We start from the raw sequence: 18,765 nt of genomic DNA on the forward strand, positions 1-18,765 counted from the left end.
TCCACCACCACCACCACCACCACCGCGACCACCTCTATGACCTCCACCATCACCGTCGCTTCCATCGCCTCCGCCACCTCCACCATCTTCACCATCACCGTCGCCTCCACCGCCTCCACCTCCACCTCCACCACCACCACCACCACCACCACGACCTCTATGACCTCCACCATCACCGTCGCTTCCATCGCCTCCGCCACCTCCACCATCTTCACCATCACCGTCGCCTCCACCGCCTCCACCGCCACTACCACCTCCACCGTCTCCACCACCTCCACCGTCTCCACCACCTCCACCGTCTCCCCCACCTCCACCGCGACCTCCGTGACCTCCACCATCGCCGCCCCGCCCCCGCCCGGCTCAGACGCGCGTGGTCGAGCGCGAGTGCGGCAGCGTGCCGCTGCTGAACGCCGCCCCGGCCATTGCGGGCAGGGGCTGCCCGGCGGCTCCCGCTCCGCCCCCCCCGAACGGAGCGCCGACCCCGAACGCAAGCAGCTGCTGCTGGAAATGGGCGTTCTGCAGCGAGGACGATCCTCCTCCGCCTCCTCCTCCGCCTCCTCCTCCTCCTCCAACTCCGCCTCCTCCTCCGCCTCCTCCTCCTCCTCCTCCGCCTTGCCCGCCCGGGGAGCCGAGGCCCGCCAGCGCGTTGGGCACCATCGTGATGGCGCCGGGCGCCATGAGCGGGATGTCGTCCGGAGAGCGTCGCAGCGCCAGGGCGTAGTCGGGCGGGAAGTCGCCGTACGACGCCGGGGTCGGCCCGTCGCACGGCCCGCCGCCCCCGTTGGGGCCGAGGCCTCCGCCGATGAGGCCGCCGGCGATGCCGCGGTCGCCGTGCTTCAGCTGCAGGGCCATCAGCTCGTCGGCCGCGTGGCCCGCCCCGTTGCCGTGCTGCGGGCTGCGGAGGCGGCCGCCGCCGATGACGCCGATTGCTCCACCGCCTCCGCCGCCACCGCCGCCACCGCCGCCTCCTCCTCCTCCGCCGCCGCCGCCTCGCAGCAGCAGCAGCTGCTGCTGCTGCTGCCCGAGGTGCTGGTGGTGCACGTGGTGCTGCTGGGGCTGGTGGAGCTGGTGGTGGTGGTGGTGGTGGTGGCTGTTGCCGCCGCCGCCGCCGCCGCCGCCGCCGCCGCTGTTGTTGTTGTTGTTGTTGTGGCCCACCACGAAGCGCTTGTCCCGGCGGTAGTAGAGAGCGGCGAAGGCGAGGATGTTGAGGAAGAGCAGCGAGGCGCCAACAGCGATCGTCACGCTCAGCTCCGTGCTGTAGTCCCGCTGGTTCTCCAGCAGCGACGAGCCGCCGCCGCCGCCGCCGCTGTTGTCGCTGTTCCACTCGTCCGAGGGGCCCGTGGGCCTCGGCGGGAAGACCTTGGTGGGGCCCGGCCGCCACGGGTGGGCGGTGCGGCCGTCGGGGGAAAGCGGGGGCGCCCGTGTCGTCGGAACGTCTGGCAAGTTGTGCAGGTGGGGCACCAGCTCCAGCCAGAAGGCCACCTGGGTGGGTGGGTGGTGGGTAGGGGGGGTGAGAGGGCGTGGGTGTGTGGTGTGTGTGTCACTGTGTGTGTGTCACTGTGTGTGTGTGTGTCAGTGTGTGTGTCACTGTGTATGTGTCACTGTGTGTGTGTGTGTGTGTCACTGTGTGTGTGTCACTGTGTGTGTGTGTGTCAGTGTGTGTGTCACTGTGTATGTGTCACTGTGTGTGTGTCACTGTGTGTGTGTCACTGTGTGTGTCACTGTGTGTGTGTGTCACTGTGTGTGTCACTGTGTGTGTGTCACTGTGTGTGTCACTGTGTGTGTGTGTGTGTCACTGTGTGTGTCACTGTGTGTGTGTGTGTGTCACTGTGTGTGTGTCACTGTGTGTGTGTGTGTGTCACTGTGTGTGTCACTGTGTGTCACTGTGTGTCACTGTGTATGTGTGTCACTGTGTGTGTCACTGTGTGGGTGGTGGGTGGGGGTGAGAGGGCGTGGGTGGGTGTGTGTCACTGTGTGTCACTGTGTGTGTCACTGTGTGGGTGGTGGGTAGGGGGGGTGAGAAGGCGTGGGTGGGTGTGTGTGTCACTGTGTGTGTGTCACTGTGTGTGTGTCACTGTGTGTGTGTGTGTCACTGTGTGTGTGTGTGTCAATGTGTGTGTGTCACTGTGTGTGTGTGTGTGTCACTGTGTGTCACTGTGTGTGTGTGTGTGTGTCACTGTGTGTGTCACTGTGTGTGTGTGTGTCACTGTGTGTGTCACTGTGTGGGTGGTGGGTAGGGGGGTGAGAGGGCGTGGGTGGATGTGTGTCACTGTGTGTGTCACTGTGTGTGTGTGTCACTGTGTGTGTCACTGTGTGGGTGGTGGGTAGGGGGGTGAGAGGGCGTGGGTGGGTGTGTGTCACTGTGTGTGTGTCACTGTGTGTGTGTGTGTGTCACTGTGTGTGTCACTGTGTGGGTGGTGGGTAGGGGGGTGAGAGGGCCTGGGTGGGTGTGTGTCACTGTGTGTGTCACTGTGTGTGTGTGTGTCACTGTGTGTCACTGTGTGTCACTGTGTAAGTGTGTGTGTGTCACTGTGTGTGTCACTGTGTGGGTGGTGGGTGGGGGTGAGAGGGCGTGGGTGGGTGTGTCACTGTGTGTGTCACTGTGTGGGTGGTGGGTGGGGGGGTGAGAGGGCGTGGGTGGGTGTGTGTCACTGTGTGTGTCACTGTGTGTGTCATTGTGTGTGTGTGTCACTGTGTGTGTCACTGTGTGTGTGTGTCACTGTGTGTGTCACTGTGTGTGTCACTGTGTGTGTCACTGTGTGTGTGTGTCACTGTGTGTGTCACTGTGTGTGTCACTGTGTGTGTCACTGTGTGTGTGTGTGTGTCACTGTGTGTGTCACTGTGTGTGTCACTGTGTGTGTCACTGTGTGTGTTGTGGTGCCACGCCAGCGAAGGCACTCCGCCGAAACCGGGGCCGTCGCTGCGCCGCTGCGACCGAGAAGCCAGCCGGCTCCCGTCACAGCGCTCTCCCCGCCACCTCCCCCAAGTACACACAAAGACAAAGATCCCCCGTGTAGCCTTAACAGACTGTCGGAGCAAGTGCTGTTAGCGAGCACCTATGAAGGCCGGAACGGCACACGAGGGGGTGGGTGGCCAGCACCACGCCCGACCGCCTTTGACTCCCCAGTGGCGATGTTTACACACCGCACCAGGTACTCATTTGAGGCTGAGTCGACCTAGGGGAGGCCCGGGACCGGTTCAGATAATCGTCACTGGTGTTGGCCGTGAGCGGGAATCGAACCCGGGTCGCTGGGTTCGTAGCGCAGCGTAGCGCTAACCGCTACACCACCGCTCCCCACTCACATAAACACACACACACTCATGTATGGCCTCGTGGTGGAGGGGGGCACCTGCCCTGAGTTTTTACCAAAGAGACCCCCTCGTGGGGGTGCTCCACGGTTTCTCAGGGCCAGGGAATTGGCAGGCCCCCCCCCCCCCCAGGCCAAATGGCACTGCAGCGCCGTGGCTTAACTTAAAGTTAAATGACCACGGCGAACTCGCTGAGAACCACAGTGAGGAGATGCCCAAGACACACGCGGACCCAGCAGGCAGGTGAGGAGCGGGGCAGCGCGGGTTAAACGTCTCTACCCATGGTGCACCACGGGTTAACGTCTCTACCCATGGTGCACCACGGGTTAACGTCTCTACCCGTGATGCACCACGGGTTAACGTCTCTACCCGTGATGCACCACGGATTAACGTCTCTACCCACGATGCACCACGGGTTAAACGTCTCTACCCATGGTGCACCACGGATTAACGTTTCTACCCGTGATGCACCACGGGTTAACGTCTCTACCCATGATGCACCGCGGGTTAAACGTCTCTACCCATGGTGCACCACGGATTAACGTCTCTACCCGTGATGCACCGCGGATTGACGTCTCTACCCATGGTGCACTACGGGTTAACGTCTCTACCCATGATGCACCACGGATTAACGTCTCTACCCGTGATGCACCACGGACTGACGTCTCTACCCATGATGCACCGCGGGTTAACGTCTCTACCCATGATGCACCAATGATTGACGTCTCTACCCATGATGCAGCGCGGATTGACGTCTCTACCCATGATGCACCACGGATTAACGTCTCTACCCGTGATGCACCGCGGATTGACGTCTCTACCCATGATGCACCATGGATTGACGTCTCTACCCATGATGCACCATGGGTTAACGTCTCTACCCATGGTGCACCGCGGATTAACGTCTCTACCCACGATGCACCGCGGGTTAACGTCTCTACCCATGATGCACCGCAGATTAACGTCTCTACCCGTGATGCACCACGGGTTAACGTCTCTACCCGTGATGCACCACGGATTAACGTCTCTACCCATGATGCACCGTGGATTAACGTCTCTACCCACGATGCACCGCGGGTTAACGGCGATGATGCCGCACCGGCTCGCTTATTGAGTCGGTGCACTTGGTTAAACAATGGGGGGGGGGGGGGCGGAGCGTCGGAGAGGGGGGGTGATCGGATTGGATAAGAGGCCAACGGGTCGGCGACATTGGGGGCTTTGAAGCTGAGCATAAAAAGGGACGGTTTTGGAAAGCACGGGGTCGTTCTCGCTGGGGATCATCAACTGGAGACGGGGAGCGAGGAGCCGTCACCTCACTGTTAGAGAACAGCCAGATTCCCTTTACGGCATCATCTTTCCGCCTGACCCCCCCAACGCTGCGAGGTCGGACCGTGAGTACAGGGAGGAGAGGTGAGACAAGAGGGGCGAAATTCTGAGAGAGAAAGCGAGAACAGAGAGCCGGCGGGCCGATTGAGTGTCAGGCAGTAAGAGGGATAGGTTCGACCCGTCCTGCTTGGTCTGCACTGACAGGCGCGGTCCGGTTTGTTTATCCGTGGGGAATGAATCGTCCGTAGAGTATAAACCGTGCCGTGTTGTCTCTGTGAGCGCGGAGGGGAGTGCGTGGTGTGGCGAGCCTGCGCGCCGTGGTTTCTGTGTTTACGCACGGGTGTGTAATTTCGCCCGCGTGTGCACGCTCTCCGTGGCACGTTAACCCGTGAGCGTGGTTTCTGTGTCTACGCACGGGTGTGTAATTTCGCCCGCGTGCGCACGCTGTCCGTGGCACGTTAACCCGTGAGCGTGGTTTCTGTGTTTACACACGGGTGTGTAATTTTACTCCCACGTGCGCACGCTCTCCGCGGCACGTTAACCCGTGAGCGTGGTTTCTGTGTCTACGCACGGGTGTGTAATTTTACTCCCACGTGCGCACGCTCTCCGCGGCACGTTAACCCGTGAGCGTGGTTTCTGTGTCTACGCACGGGTGTGTAATTTTACTCCCACGTGCGCACGCTCTCCGTGGCACGTTAACCCGTGAGCGTGGTTTCTGTGTTTACGCACGGGTGTGTAATTTTACTCCCACGTGCGCACGCTCTCCGCGGCACGTTAACCCGTGAGCGTGGTTTCTGTGTTTACGCACGGGTGTGTAATTTTACTCCCACGTGCGCACGCTCTCCGCGGCACGTTAACCCATGAGCGTGGTTTCTGTGTTTACGCACGGGTGTTGTAATTTCGCCCACGTGTGCGTGCTGTTGTTTCTGTGTTTATGCACGGGTGTGTAATTTCGCCCGCGTGTGCACGCTCTCCGCGGCACGTTAACCCGTGAGCGTGGTTTCTGTGTCTACGCACGGGTGTGTAATTTTACTCCCACGTGCGCACGCTCGCCGCGGCACGTTAACCCGTGAGCGTGGTTTCTGTGTCTACGCACGGGTGTGTAATTTTACTCCCACGTGCGCACGCTCTCCGCGGCACGTTAACCCGTGAGCGTGGTTTCTGTGTTTACACACGGGTGTGTAATTTCGCCCGCGTGTGCACGCTGTCCGTGGCACGTTAACCCGTGAGCGTGGTTTCTGTGTTTACACACGGGTGTGTAATTTCGCCCGCGTGCGCACGCTCTCCGCGGCACGTTAACCCGTGAGCGTGGTTTCTGTGTCTACGCACGGGTGTGTAATTTTACTCCCGCGTGCGCACGCTCGCCGCGGCACGTTAACCCGTGAGCGTGGTTTCTGTGTTTACACACGGGTGTGTAATTTCGCCCGGGTGTGCACGCTCTCCGCGGCACGTTAACCCGTGAGCGTGGTTTCTGTGTTTTCGCACGGGTGTGTAATTTCGCCCGCGTGTGCACGCTCTCCGCGGCACGTTAACCCGTGAGCGTGGTTTCTGTGTTTACACACGGGTGTGTAATTTTACTCCCACGTGCGCACGCTCTCCGCGGCACGTTAACCCGTGAGCGTGGTTTCTGTGTTTACGCACGGGTGTGTAATTTCGCCCGCGTGTGCACGCTCTCCGTGATTGTAAAGGGGTTAGTGCAGCCAGTTAAAGCGTGCCCCGAGGAACAGCAGCGAAGGGGGGAGAGCAGGAGGACGGTGGGTCATGGGAGAACGGGGAGACGGGGGGGGGGGGCAGTCTCCCTAACAGTGTCACTGTGTCACTGTGTGTGTCACTGTGTGTGTGTGACTGTGTGTGTGTCACTGTGTGTGTGTCACTGTGTGTGTGTCACTGTGTGTGTGTCACTGTGTGTGTCACTGTGTGTGTGTCACTATGTGTGTGTCACTGTGTGTGTGTCACTGTGTGTCACTGTTTGTGTGTCACTGTGTGTGTGTCACTGTGTGTGTCACTGTATGTGTGTGTGTGTCACTGTGTGTGTGTGTGTCACTGTGGGTGTGTGTCACTGTGTGTGTCGCTGTGTGTGTCACTGTGTGTGTGTGTCACTCTGTGTGTCACTGTGTGTGTCACTGTGAGTGTCTGTGTGTGTGTCACTGTGGGTGTGTGACACTGTGTGTGTCGCTGTCTGTGTTACTGTGTGTGTGTCACTGTGTGTGTCACTGTGTGTGTGTCACTGTGTCACTGTGTGTCACTGTGTGTGTCACTGTGTCACTGTGTGTGTCACTGTGTGTGTCACTGTGTCACTGTGTGTGTGTCACTGTGTGTGTGTCTGTGTGTGTGTCTGTGTGTGTGTCTGTGTGTGTCACTGTGTCACTGTGTGTGTCACTGTGTCACTGTGTGTCACTGTGTGTGTCACTGTGTGTCACTGTGTGTGTCACTATGTGTCACTGTGTGTGCCACTGTATGTGTGTGTGTGTCACTGTGTGTGTGTCACTGTGTGTGTGTCACTGTGGGTGTGTGTCACTGTGTGTGTCACTGTGTGTGTGTGTCACTGTATGTGTGTGTGTCACTGTGTGTGTGTCACTGTGTGTGTGTGTCACTGTGTGTGTCACTGTGTGTGTGTCACTGTGTGTCACTCTGTGTCACTGTGTGTGTCCCTATGTGTCACTGTGTGTGTCACTGTATGTGTGTGTGTGTCACTGTGTGTGTCACTGTGTGTGTGTCACTGTGAGTGTCTGTGTGTGTGTCACTGTGTGTGTGTCACTGTGTGTGTCACTGTGTCACTGTGTATGTGTCACTGTGTGTGTGTCACTGTGGGTTTGTGTCACTGTGTGTGTCGCTGTGTGTGTCACTGTGTGTGTGTCACTGTGAGTGTCTGTGTGTGTGTCACTGTGTGTGTGTGTCACTGTGTGTGTCACTGTGTCACTGTGTGTGTCACTGTGTATGTGTCACTGTGTGTGTGTCACTGTGTGTGTGTCTGTGTGAGTGTCTATGTGTGTGTCACTGTGTGTGTCACTGTGTGTGTGTCACTGTGTGTGTGTTACTGTGTGTGTGTCTGTGTGTGTGTGTCTGTGTGAGTGTCTGAGTGTGTGTCACTGTGTGTGTCACTGTGTGTGTGTCACTGTGTGTGTGTCACTGTGTGTGTCACTGTGTGTGTGTGTCACTGTGTGTGTCACTGTATGTGTGTGTCACTGTGTGTGTCACTGTGTGTGTGTGTCACTGTGTGTGTCACTGTGTGTATGTGTCACTGTGTGTGTCACTGTGTGTGTGTGTGTGTCACTGTGTGTGTCACTGTGTGTGTGTCACTGTGTGTGTGTGTCACTGTGTGTATGTGTCACTGTGTGTGTGTGTGTGTCACTGTGTGTGTGTGTCACTGTGTGTGTGTCACTGTGTGTGTGTGTCACTGTGTGTATGTGTCACTGTGTGTGCCACTGTGTGTGTCTGTGTGTGGGGAGTGGTAGTGTAGCGGTTAGCGCTACGCTGCGCTACGAACCTGGCGACCCGGGTTCGATTCCCGCTCACGGCCAACACCAGTGACGATTATCTGAACCGGTCCCGGGCCTCCCCTAGGTCGACTCAGCCTCAAATGAGTACCTGGTGCGGTGTGTAGTGAACATCGCTACTAGGGAGACAAAGGCGGTCGGGTGTGGTGCTGGCCACCCACCCCCTCGTGTACCGTTCCGGCCTTCATAGGTGCTCGCTAACAGCACTTGCCCCTACAGCCTGTTAGAGGCTACACGGGGGATATTTATCTTTTGTCGATGTATGTGGGTGGGTGAGTGTGCAAGTTGGCACAGTAGGGGGCACAGGTGGTGCATCAGCCAGTCGTCTCAGTCATCTTAATCAGTCGACCCATGGCACCTGGGTCTGCCCCGTGACCTCCTGCCAGCGGGCGTTCGACACTTCACGTGGCCTCAGGGTGCACATGGCCTGGCACAAGCGTCGTGGTGACGTCACCGCCACTTAGTGGCGAATGGCGGTTGTTGTTGTTGTTGTGTGCCGGTAGGTGGGTGTGCGGGTTAGTGTGGGTGTGTGGGTGTGTGTATGTGGGTTCGTGTGGGTGTGTGTGCGTGGGTGGGTGGGTGAGGGTGGGTGTGTGTGTGTGCGCGGGTTAATGTGGTTGTGTGTGTGTGGGTTAGTGTGGGTGTGTGTGTGTGTGCGTGGGTGCGTGTGTGTGTGTTGGTGTGTGTGCGGGTGGGTGTATGTGTGTGTGGGTTAGTGTGGGTGTCTGCGTGTGTGGGTGGGTTAGTGTGGGTGTCTGCGTGTGTGGGTGGGTGTGTGTGTTGGTGTGTGTGCGGGTGGGTGTATGTGTGTGTGGGTTTGTGTTGGTGTGGGTGTATGTGTGTGTGGGTTAGTGTGGGTGTCTGCGTGTGTGGGTGGGTGTGTGTGTTGGTGTGTTGTGGGGAGCGATAGTGTAGCGTTTAGCGCGCTGCGCTATGAACCCGGCGACCCGGGTTCGATTCCCGCTCACGGCCAACACCAGTGACGATTATCTTAACCGATCCCGGGCCTCCCCTAGGTCGACTCAGCCTCAAATGAGTACCTGGTGCAGTGTGTAAACATTGCCACTAGGGAGAAAAAGGCGGTCGGGCGTGGTGCTGGCCACCCACCCCCTCGTGTACCGATCCGGGATTCATAGGTGCTCGCTAACAGCACTTGCCCCTACAGTCTGTTAAGGCTACACGGGGGATATTTATCTTTTGTCGATGTATGTGGGTGGGTGAGTGTGCAAGTTGGCACAGTAGGGGGCACAGGTGGTGCATCAGCCAGTCGTCTCAGTCATCTTAATCAGTCGACCCGTGGCACCTGGGTCTGCCCCGTGACCTCCTGCCAGCGGGCGTTCGACACTTCACGTGGCCTCAAGGTGCACATGGCCTGGCACAAGCGTCGTGGTGACGTCACCGCCACTTAGTGGCGAATGGCGGTTGTTGTTGTGTGGGTTAGTGTGGGTGTGTGTGCGTGGGTGGGTGGGTGTATGTGTTAGTGTGTGTGCGGGTGTGTGTATGTGTGTGTGTGTTGGTGTGTGTGCGGATTAGTGTGGGTGTGTGTGGGTTAATGTGTGTGTGTGTGTGGGTGTGTGTGTTGGTGTGTGTGTGTTGGTGTTGGTGTGTGTGTGTGTGTGCGTCAGTGGTTGTGTGGATGCGTGAATGCGTGTGTGGGTTTTCACGATGTTGCGCGGATGCGCCGATGCTGGAAAAGCGTGCTGGTCGCTTAAGGCCCATGGGCTGATCTGACGCGTGCCTTCACAATCACTCGGGCCCAGGTGCCGGCGTCATTGACCCACCCGGACATTCAAGCCACCCGACCAGGTTCGCCTATTGACGCGGACGCGCTTGCTTCAAAGCGCCGTTGGCAGCTACGCGGCTTGTGTCTCACACACACACACAGACATCACAATTCACTTACTAATCTCCCTCGACGTAATCTCCGCCACATTAGCGCGATTGACGTCGGCTCGCGTCCGGGGACGGAAATTCCTTTCCGGCTCAGACCCCCGCCTACTTGCCCATCGCCACGTTAATGAACCGCCTCCTTTCGATTGAAAGCTTTCGTGACTGCAAGGATTCATCTTCTTTGGTTCTTTCGGTAAAGTCGCCGTCACGTAGAACGAAGGCCGCTCGTGTTGTGGCCGAAACGTCGTGAGAATATTATCGTGTTATTTTTTTATTTTAGCAATTTGTTATTTTATTCTCATTCTACGTGGTGGTGACTTTACCGAAAGAGCCAAAGAAGATGAACCTCCTCTTGTTGCAACAGCTCCCTCGCGCTGGAAGACCGACCGCTCGCGTTGCGATCAAAACGTCGTGATATATTATTTATTATTCTGCTGTGGTTGTCCCACACCTGATGACGATTGCTGTGGTTGTCCCACAGCTGATGACGATTGCTGTGGTTGTACCACCCGATGACGTTTGCTATGGTTGTACCACTTGATGACGATTGCTGTGGTTGTCCCACCTGATGACGATTGCTGTGGTTGTCCCACCTGATGACGATTGCTGTGGTTGTCCCACCTGATGACGATTGCTGTGGTTGTCTCACCTGATGACGACTGCTTGTGTCGCGATCGAAACGTCGCGACCTATTGTTCTTCTACCTACGTGAGTCTACCGGAAGAACCAAGCGGTATAGTCCCGTATAATAGAGGTCTTTTGGCTCAGACAGACTTTATGCCATCTGACCCCAAAAGACATCTATTATGGATGATATTGGTGGCGAAAGCCTCCCACGTCTTAAACTAGAGGGTAGCCTCTATGGCCGAGGAGAGACCCTTCAAGCTCGCACCAGAGACACGGCAGGCCTCGTTGCAACCCTCTGTTACTACCGCCACTGCCACCACCATCCACCACCACCACCACCACCGCCATCTCCACCACCACCGCCATCAGGATAGCGGCACTACCACTACAGCGTCCGCCTCGTCGGAGCGGTAGTGACCCCGCGTTGTACCGGCACTACCACTACAACGCCCACCTCGTCGGAGCGGTAGTGCCCCCCCCCGTTGTACCGGTACTACCACTACAGCGGCCGCCTCGTCGGAGCGGTAGTACCCCCCCCCGTTGTACCGGTACTACCACTACAGCGCCCGCCTTGTCGGAGTGGTAGTGCCCCCCCGTTGTACCGGCACTACCACTACAGCGCCCGCCTTGTCGGAGCGGTAGTGCCCCCTGTTGTACCGGTACTACCACTACAGCGCCCTCCTCGTCGGAGCGGTAGTACCCTCCCCCGTTGTACCGGCACTACCACTACAGCGCCCTCCTCGTCGGAGCGGTAGTGCCCCCTGTTGTACCGGCACTACCACTACAGCGCCCGCCTCGTCGGAGCGGTAGTGCCCCCCCGTTGTACCGGCACTACCACTACAGCGCCCGCCTCGTCGGAGCGGTAGTACCCTCCCCCGTTGTACCGGCACTACCACTACAGCGTCCGCCTCGTCGGCGCGGTAGTGCCCCCCCGTTGTACCGGTACTACCACTACAGCGCCCTCCTCGTCGGAGCGGTAGTGCCCCCCCCCGTTGTACCGGTACTACCACTACAGCGGCCGCCTCGTCGGAGCGGTAGTACCCCCCCCCGTTGTACCGGCACTACCACTACAGCGCCCTCCTCGTCGGAGCGGTAGTGACCCCCCGTTGTACCGGTACTACCACTACAGCGCCCTCCTCGTCGGAGCGGTAGTACCCTCCCCCGTTGTACTGGTACTACCACTACAGCGCCCGCCTCGTCGGAGCGGTAGTGGCCCCCCGTTGTACCGGCACTACCACTACAGCGCCCACCTTGTTGGCGCGGTAGTGCTCACGCACGCGCGGCTTGAGGCCGATGTGCAGGTAGTGCTGGTCCTTGGGGTTGTACTTGGACCAGGCCACCTCCTCAAAGCGGTTCGGCTTCGTGTGGATGAACTTGGTGTCCTGCGGCACCGGCAGGTTCGGGTCGCTGGGGGGGGGGGCACGGTGGGGGGGGGCACGGTGGGGGGGGGCACGGTGGGGGGGGGCACGGGGGGAGACAAAGACTTGAGCCACGTCACGTCGCCACGGCGCCCGTGCCAGGCTAGGTGCACCGCTTTGAGGCCGTCACGTGAAGTGTCGAAGGTTCTCGGCTGGCGAGGAGGGGAGGTCACGGGACAGACCCGGCGGGTGCCACGGTGTCGGCCGACTGAGATGACCGGTAGATGCACCACCAGCTGTACCCCCCTACTGTGCCAGGCTAGGTGCAGGAGGAGGTCACGTGACAGACCCAGCGGGTGCCACGGGTCGACCGACTGAGATGACCGGTAGATGCACCACCAGCTGTACCCCCCTACTGTGCCAGGCTAGGTGCAGGAGGAGGTCATGGGACAGACCCGGCGGGTGCCACGGTGTCGGCCGACTGAGATGACCGCTAGATGCACCACCAGCTGTACTCCCCTCCTCTACTGTGCCAGGCTAGGTGCAGGAGGAGGTCACGGGACAGACCCAACAGGTGCCATGGGTTGGCCGACTGAGATGACCAGTAGATGCACCACCAGCTGTACCCCCCCTACTGTGCCAGGCTAGGTGCAGGAAGAGGTCACGTGACAGACCCGGCGGGTGCCACGGGTCGACCGACTGAGATGACCGGTAGATTCACCACCAGCTGTACCCTCCCCCTCTACTGTGCCAGGCTAGGTGCAGGAGGAGGTCACGGGACAGACCCAGCAGCTCGACCGAGATGACCAGCCGAAGCTGTCACCTACGCCGACCAAAACACGCACTGACCCCCCCCCCCTACCCCCCACCCCCCCCCCTCACCCCCCCCCCCACCTTCTCCACCGTGCGGTCCGTAACCCCCCCCCCCCCCCTCCCACAAAAAGCTCCATCCCTCACATCCTCCTCCATCCCACCCCCGTTCCCCCCAACACCCCCTACCGGGCTCACCCGGTCTTGGCAAAGTTGCTCCAGTAGGTCATGATGACAGCGCTCAGCATGACGTCGTTCTTGGAGAAGTTGCACGGGAAGAGCTCGGTGGGGCCCACCATGGGCACGCCGAACACGTACGGGATCTCGTCGCCGTGCGCCGCGTCCGCCCAAGCGGGCTTCATCTCGCTCTGGCAGTGGTGGTAGAAGGCGTAGACGTAGGTGGGCGAGCCGTACTGCGCGTGGAGGTCGGCCGTGGCGACGGCGGGCGCCACCCACTGGTGGTCCGTGAAGAGGGCCAGCAGCGTCTTGCGGCGAGTCTCCGCGTTGTCGCGGTCCGCCCAGTCGGTGTACATGAACTTGATGGTCTCGCGGAGCTCGTCCTTGCTCTGCTCGGCCGGCGGCGTGCGGTGGTGGTGGCGTGGTCGGGTTAATGGGGGTCGGGCGCGCGGTTGGTCGGGCGGGGGGATGCGGTGGGTGGAAGGAAGGGAAGGCGGTGGTGGTCGTGGTGGATGTGATGAAGGTGGTGGTCGTGGTGGATGTGATGAAGGCGGCGGTGTTGGTTGTGGTGTATGTGATGAAGGTGGTTGGTTGGTTGTGGTGGATGTGATGAAGGTGGTGGTCGTGGTGGATGTGATGAAGGTGGTGGTGGTGGATGTGATGAAGGCGGCGGTGTTGGTTGTGGTGTATGTGATGAAGGTGGTTGGTTGGTTGTGGTGGATGTGATGAAGGTGGTGGTCGTGGTGGATGTGATGAAGGTGGTGGTGGTGGATGTGATGAAGGCGGCGGTGTTGGTTGTGGTGTATGTGATGAAGGTGGTTAGTTGGTTGTGGTGGATGTGATGAAGGTGGTGGTCGTGGTGGATGTGATGAAGGTGGTGGTGGTGGATGTGATGAAGGTGGTCGTGGTGGATGTGATGAAGGTGGTGGTCGTGGTGGATGTGATGAAGGTGGTGGTCGTTGTGGATGTGATGAAGGCGGTGTTGGTGTTGGTTGTGGTGGATGTGATGAAGGTGTTGGTCGTGGTGGATGTGATGAAGGTGGTGGTGGTGGATGTGATGAAGGTGGTCGTGGTGGATGTGATGAAGGTGGTGGTCGTGGTGGATGTGATGAAGGTGGCGGTGGTGGATGTGATGAAGGTGGTGGCGGTGGTGGATGTGATGAAGGTGGTTGGTGTTGGTCGTGGTAGATGTGATGAAGGTGGTCGTGGTGGATGTGATGAAGGTGGCGGTGGTGGATGTGATGAAGGTGGTGGTCGTGGTGGATGTGATGAAGGTGGCGGTGGTGGATGTGATGAAGGTGGTGGTCGTGGTGGATGTGATGAAGGTGGCGGTGGTGGATGTGATGAAGGTGGTCGTGGTGGATGTGATGAAGGCGGCGGTGGTGGTCGTGGTGGATGTGATGAAGGTGGCGGTGTTTGTTGTGGTGGATGTGATGAAGGTGGTCGTGGTGGATGTGATGAAGGTGGTCGTGGTGGATGTGATGAAGGTGGCGGTGGTGGTCGTGGTGGATGTGATGAAGGCGGCGGTGTTGGTTGTGGTGGAAGTGATGAAGGTGGTTGGTGTTGGTTGTGGTGGATGTGATGAAGGTGGTGGTGGTGGTGGATGTGATGAAGGTGGTGGTCGTGGTGGATGTGATGAAGGTGGCGGTGGTGGATGTGATGAAGGTGGTCGTGGTGGATGTGATGAAGGCGGTGGTGTTGGTTGTGGTGGATGTGATGAAGGTGGTTGGTGTTGGTTGTGGTGGTGTGATGAAGGTGGTGGTGGTGGATGTGATGAAGGTGGTGGCGGTGGTGGATGTGATGAAGGTGGTGGTCGTGGTGGATGTGATGAAGGTGGTCGTGGTGGATGTGATGAAGGTGGCGGTGGTGGTCGTGGTGGATGTGATGAAGGTGGTTGGTGTTGGTTGTGGTGGAAGTGATGAAGGTGGTTGGTGTTGGTTGTGGTGGATGTGATGAAGGTGGTGGTGGTGGTGGTGGATGTGATGAAGGTGGTGGTCGTGGTGGATGTGATGAAGGTGGCGGTGGTGGATGTGATGAAGGTGGTCGTGGTGGATGTGATGAAGGCGGTGGTGTTGGTTGTGGTGGATGTGATGAAGGTGGTTGGTGTTGGTTGTGGTGGTGTGATGAAGGTGGTGGTGGTGGATGTGATGAAGGTGGTGGCGGTGGTGGATGTGATGAAGGTGGTGGTCGTGGTGGATGTGATGAAGGTGGTCGTGGTGGATGTGATGAAGGTGGCGGTGGTGGTCGTGGTGGATGTGATGAAGGTGGTTGGTCGTGGTGAATGTGATGAAGGTGGTTGGTCGTGGTGGATGTGATGAAGGCGGCGGTGGTGGTCGTGGTAGATGTGATGAAGGTGGTTGGTTGTGGTGGATGTGATGAAGGTGTTGGTGTTGGTTGTGGTGGAAGTGATGAAGGTGGTTGGTGTTGGTTGTGGTGGATGTGATGAAGGTGGTGGTGGTGGTGGTGGATGTGATGAAGGTGGTGGTCGTGGTGGATGTGATGAAGGTGGTCGTGGTGGATGTGATGAAGGTGGTGGTCGTGGTGGATGTGATGAAGGTGGCGGTGGTGGATGTGATGAAGGTGGTCGTGGTGGATGTGATGAAGGTGGCGGTGGTGGATGTGATGAAGGTGGTTGTGGTGGATGTGATGAAGGCGGCGGTGGTGGTCGTGGTGGATGTGATGAAGGTGGCGGTGTTTGTTGTGGTGGATGTGATGAAGGTGGTCGTGGTGGATGTGATGAAGGTGGTCGTGGTGGATGTGATGAAGGTGGCGGTGGTGGATGTGATGAAGGTGGTCGTGGTGGATGTGATGAAGGCGGCGGTGGTGGTCGTGGTGGATGTGATGAAGGTGGCGGTGTTTGTTGTGGTGGATGTGATGAAGGTGGTCGTGGTGGATGTGATGAAGGTGGTCGTGGTGGATGTGATGAAGGTGGCGGTGGTGGTCGTGGTGGATGTGATGAAGGTGGTCGTGGTGGATGTGATGAAGGCGGCGGTGTTGGTTGTGGTGGATGTGATGAAGGTGGTTGGTGTTGGTTGTGGTGGAAGTGATGAAGGTGGTTGGTGTTGGTTGTGGTGGATGTGATGAAGGTGGTGGTGGTGGTGGATGTGATGAAGGTGGTGCTCGTGGTGGATGTGATGAAGGTGGCGGTGGTGGATGTGATGAAGGTGGTCGTGGTGGATGTGATGAAGGCGGTGGTGTTGGTTGTGGTGGATGTGATGAAGGTGGTTGGTGTTGTTTGTGGTGGTGTGATGAAGGTGGTGGTGGTGGATGTGATGAAGGTGGTGGCGGTGGTGGATGTGATGAAGGTGGTGGTCGTGGTGGATGTGATGAAGGTGGTCGTGGTGGATGTGATGAAGGTGGCGGTGGTGGTCGTGGTGGATGTGATGAAGGTGGTTGGTCGTGGTGGATGTGATGAAGGTGGTTGGTCGTGGTGGATGTGATGAAGGCGGCGGTGGTGGTCGTGGTAGATGTGATGAAGGTGGTTGGTTGTGGTGGATGTGATGAAGGTGTTGGTGTTGGTTGTGGTGGAAGTGATGAAGGTGGTTGGTGTTGGTTGTGGTGGATGTGATGAAGGTGGTGGTGGTGGTGGTGGATGTGATGAAGGTGGTGGTCGTGGTGGATGTGATGAAGGTGGTCGTGGTGGATGTGATGAAGGTGGTGGTCGTGGTGGATGTGATGAAGGTGGCGGTGGTGGATGTGATGAAGGTGGTCGTGGTGGATGTGATGAAGGTGGCGGTGGTGGATGTGATGAAGGTGGTCGTGGTGGATGTGATGAAGGCGGCGGTGGTGGTCGTGGTGGATGTGATGAAGGTGGCGGTGTTTGTTGTGGTGGATGTGATGAAGGTGGTCGTGGTGGATGTGATGAAGGTGGTCGTGGTGGATGTGATGAAGGTGGCGGTGGTGGATGTGATGAAGGTGGTCGTGGTGGATGTGATGAAGGCGGCGGTGGTGGTCGTGGTGGATGTGATGAAGGTGGTCGTGGTGGATGTGATGAAGGCGGCGGTGTTGGTTGTGGTGGAAGTGATGAAGGTGGTTGGTGTTGGTTGTGGTGGAAGTGATGAAGGTGGTTGGTGTTGGTTGTGGTGGATGTGATGAAGGTGGTGGTGGTGGTGGTGGATGTGATGAAGGTGGTGGTCGTGGTGGATGTGATGAAGGTGGCGGTGGTGGATGTGATGAAGGTGGTCGTGGTGGATGTGATGAAGGCGGTGGTGTTGGTTGTGGTGGATGTGATGAAGGTGGTTGGTGTTGGTTGTGGTGGTGTGATGAAGGTGGTGGTGGTGGATGTGATGAAGGTGGTGGCGGTGGTGGATGTGATGAAGGTGGTGGTCGTGGTGGATGTGATGAAGGTGGTCGTGGTGGATGTGATGAAGGTGGCGGTGGTGGTCGTGGTGGATGTGATGAAGGTGGTTGGTCGTGGTGGATGTGATGAAGGCGGCGGTGGTGGTCGTGGTGGATGTGATGAAGGTGGTTGGTTGTGGTGGATGTGATGAAGGTGTTGGTGTTGGTTGTGGTGGAAGTGATGAAGGTGGTTGGTGTTGGTTGTGGTGGATGTGATGAAGGTGGTGGTGGTGGTGGATGTGATGAAGGTGGTGGTCGTGGTGGATGTGATGAAGGTGGTCGTGGTGGATGTGATGAAGGTGGTGGTCGTGGTGGATGTGATGAAGGTGGCGGTGGTGGATGTGATGAAGGTGGTCGTGGTGGATGTGATGAAGGTGGTCGTGGTGGATGTGATGAAGGTGATGGTGGTGGTGATGGTGGTGGTGGATGGATGAAGGTGGTGGTGGTGATGGTGGTGGTGGATGAAGCTGATGGTGTGGTGGATAGATGAAGGTGGTGGTGATGGTGGTGGTGGATGGATGAAGGTGATGGTGGTGGTGATGGTGGATGGACAGTAGTGGTTGTGGTGGTTGGATGAAGGTGATGGTGGTGGTGATGGTGGTGACGGTGGTGGATGGATGAAGGTGGTGGTGGATGAAGATGATGGTAGTGGTGGATGGACGGTGGTGGTTGATGGTGGTGGATGGATGGATGGAAGTGGTGGTTGGTGGTGGTGGATGGATGAAGGTGGTGGCGGTGGTGTTGGTTGTTGTGATGGATGAATAGCGGTGGTGGTTGTTGTTGTGGTGGTGGATGTGATGGTTGGGTGGACGGTGATGGTTGTTGTGGTGGTGGATGGACAGTAGTGGTGGTGGTAGTGGTGGTGGTTGTTGTGGTGGATGGATGTAGGTGGTGGTGGTGGTGGGAGTGGTGTGGTGGATGGATGAATTAACGGGTGTGATGATGGTGGTAGTCTTGGTGGTGGTGGTGGTGGATGGTGGGGATGGTGGATGGAGGTGGTGGTGAAGGTGGTTGTTGTGATGGATGTATAGCGATGGTGGTTGTTGTTGTGGTGGTGGATGTGATGGATGGGTGGACGGTGATGGTTGTTGTGGTGGTGGCGGTAGTTGTGTGGTGGATGGATTAACGGGTGTGATGATGGTGGTAGTCGTCGTGGTGGTGGATGGAAATGATGGTGGTTGTTGTTGTGGTGGATGTATGTAGGTGGTGGTGGTAATGGTGGCAGTAGTTGTGTGGTGGATGGATTAATTAACGGGTGTGATAATGGTGGTAGTCGTGGTGGTGGTGGTGGATGGAGGTGATGGTTGTCACGGAGGGTTTGACCGAGGTGATGGTGGTTTGAGGTGGTGGTGAATGTGATGGACAGAGCTGGATCGTGGTCGTTGCGGTGGTGATGGAGGTTGGTGGCGATGGGGGGGAGGAGGTAGGAGGAA

General features: G+C 58.1%; 2 protein-coding genes across 10 annotated transcripts in view; one reads left to right on the forward strand and one right to left on the reverse strand.

Annotated features, from left to right (window-relative positions):
* Nucleotides 1-345: 345 nt before the first annotated feature.
* The window catches only part of LOC116956793 (neuroligin-3-like), a 188,587-nt gene continuing 170,167 nt past the window's right edge, over nucleotides 346-18,765 (reverse strand). For all 7 annotated transcript variants that reach the window (XM_076054714.1, XM_076054713.1, XM_076054712.1 and 4 more), the window contains 3 exons: nucleotides 13,016-13,383; nucleotides 11,900-12,056; nucleotides 346-1,482 (listed from right to left, as the gene is read on the reverse strand). In XM_076054714.1, the coding sequence (XP_075910829.1) occupies nucleotides 361-1,482; nucleotides 11,900-12,056; nucleotides 13,016-13,383 (1,647 nt within the window). In that variant the 3' untranslated portion in view covers nucleotides 346-360. The remainder of the gene's footprint in view (nucleotides 1,483-11,899; nucleotides 12,057-13,015; nucleotides 13,384-18,765) is intronic.
* Nucleotides 13,554-16,093, forward strand: LOC142906576 (uncharacterized). 3 transcript variants are annotated; one of them, XM_076054716.1, is made up of 8 exons: nucleotides 13,554-14,132; nucleotides 14,194-14,343; nucleotides 14,609-14,851; nucleotides 14,983-15,258; nucleotides 15,409-15,442; nucleotides 15,551-15,787; nucleotides 15,875-15,955; nucleotides 16,047-16,093. In XM_076054716.1, exons 1-8 carry the CDS (start codon nucleotides 13,836-13,838, stop codon nucleotides 16,073-16,075), a joined length of 1,347 nt encoding a protein of 448 aa, XP_075910831.1. In that variant the 5' UTR covers nucleotides 13,554-13,835; the 3' UTR covers nucleotides 16,076-16,093. The 3 variants fall into 3 exon arrangements, with proteins under 3 accessions (XP_075910831.1, XP_075910830.1, XP_075910832.1); XM_076054715.1 differs by having other exon boundaries at nucleotides 15,551-15,955; XM_076054717.1 differs by lacking the exons at nucleotides 15,551-15,787; nucleotides 15,875-15,955; nucleotides 16,047-16,093 and having other exon boundaries at nucleotides 13,559-14,132; nucleotides 14,983-15,507.

Source organism: Petromyzon marinus, chromosome 67 (assembly GCF_048934315.1).
Source record: "Petromyzon marinus isolate PM22_M1 ecotype Great Lakes invasive population chromosome 67, UKy_Petmar_22M1.pri1.0, whole genome shotgun sequence".
NCBI classification, from domain to species: domain Eukaryota; kingdom Metazoa; phylum Chordata; class Hyperoartia; order Petromyzontiformes; family Petromyzontidae; genus Petromyzon; species Petromyzon marinus.

Coding starts and splice junctions, on each gene's coding strand:
- LOC142906576 (XM_076054715.1), top strand. CDS start 13,836: ATGAAGGTGGTGGTCGTGGTGGATGTGATGAAGGTGGTGGTGGTGGAT. Junction 14,344..14,608: donor CGGTGGTGGATGTGATGAAG/GTGGTCGTGGTG, acceptor GATGTGATGAAG/GTGGTGGTCGTGGTGGATGT. Junction 14,852..14,982: donor TCGTGGTGGATGTGATGAAG/GTGGCGGTGGTG, acceptor GATGTGATGAAG/GTGGTGGTCGTGGTGGATGT.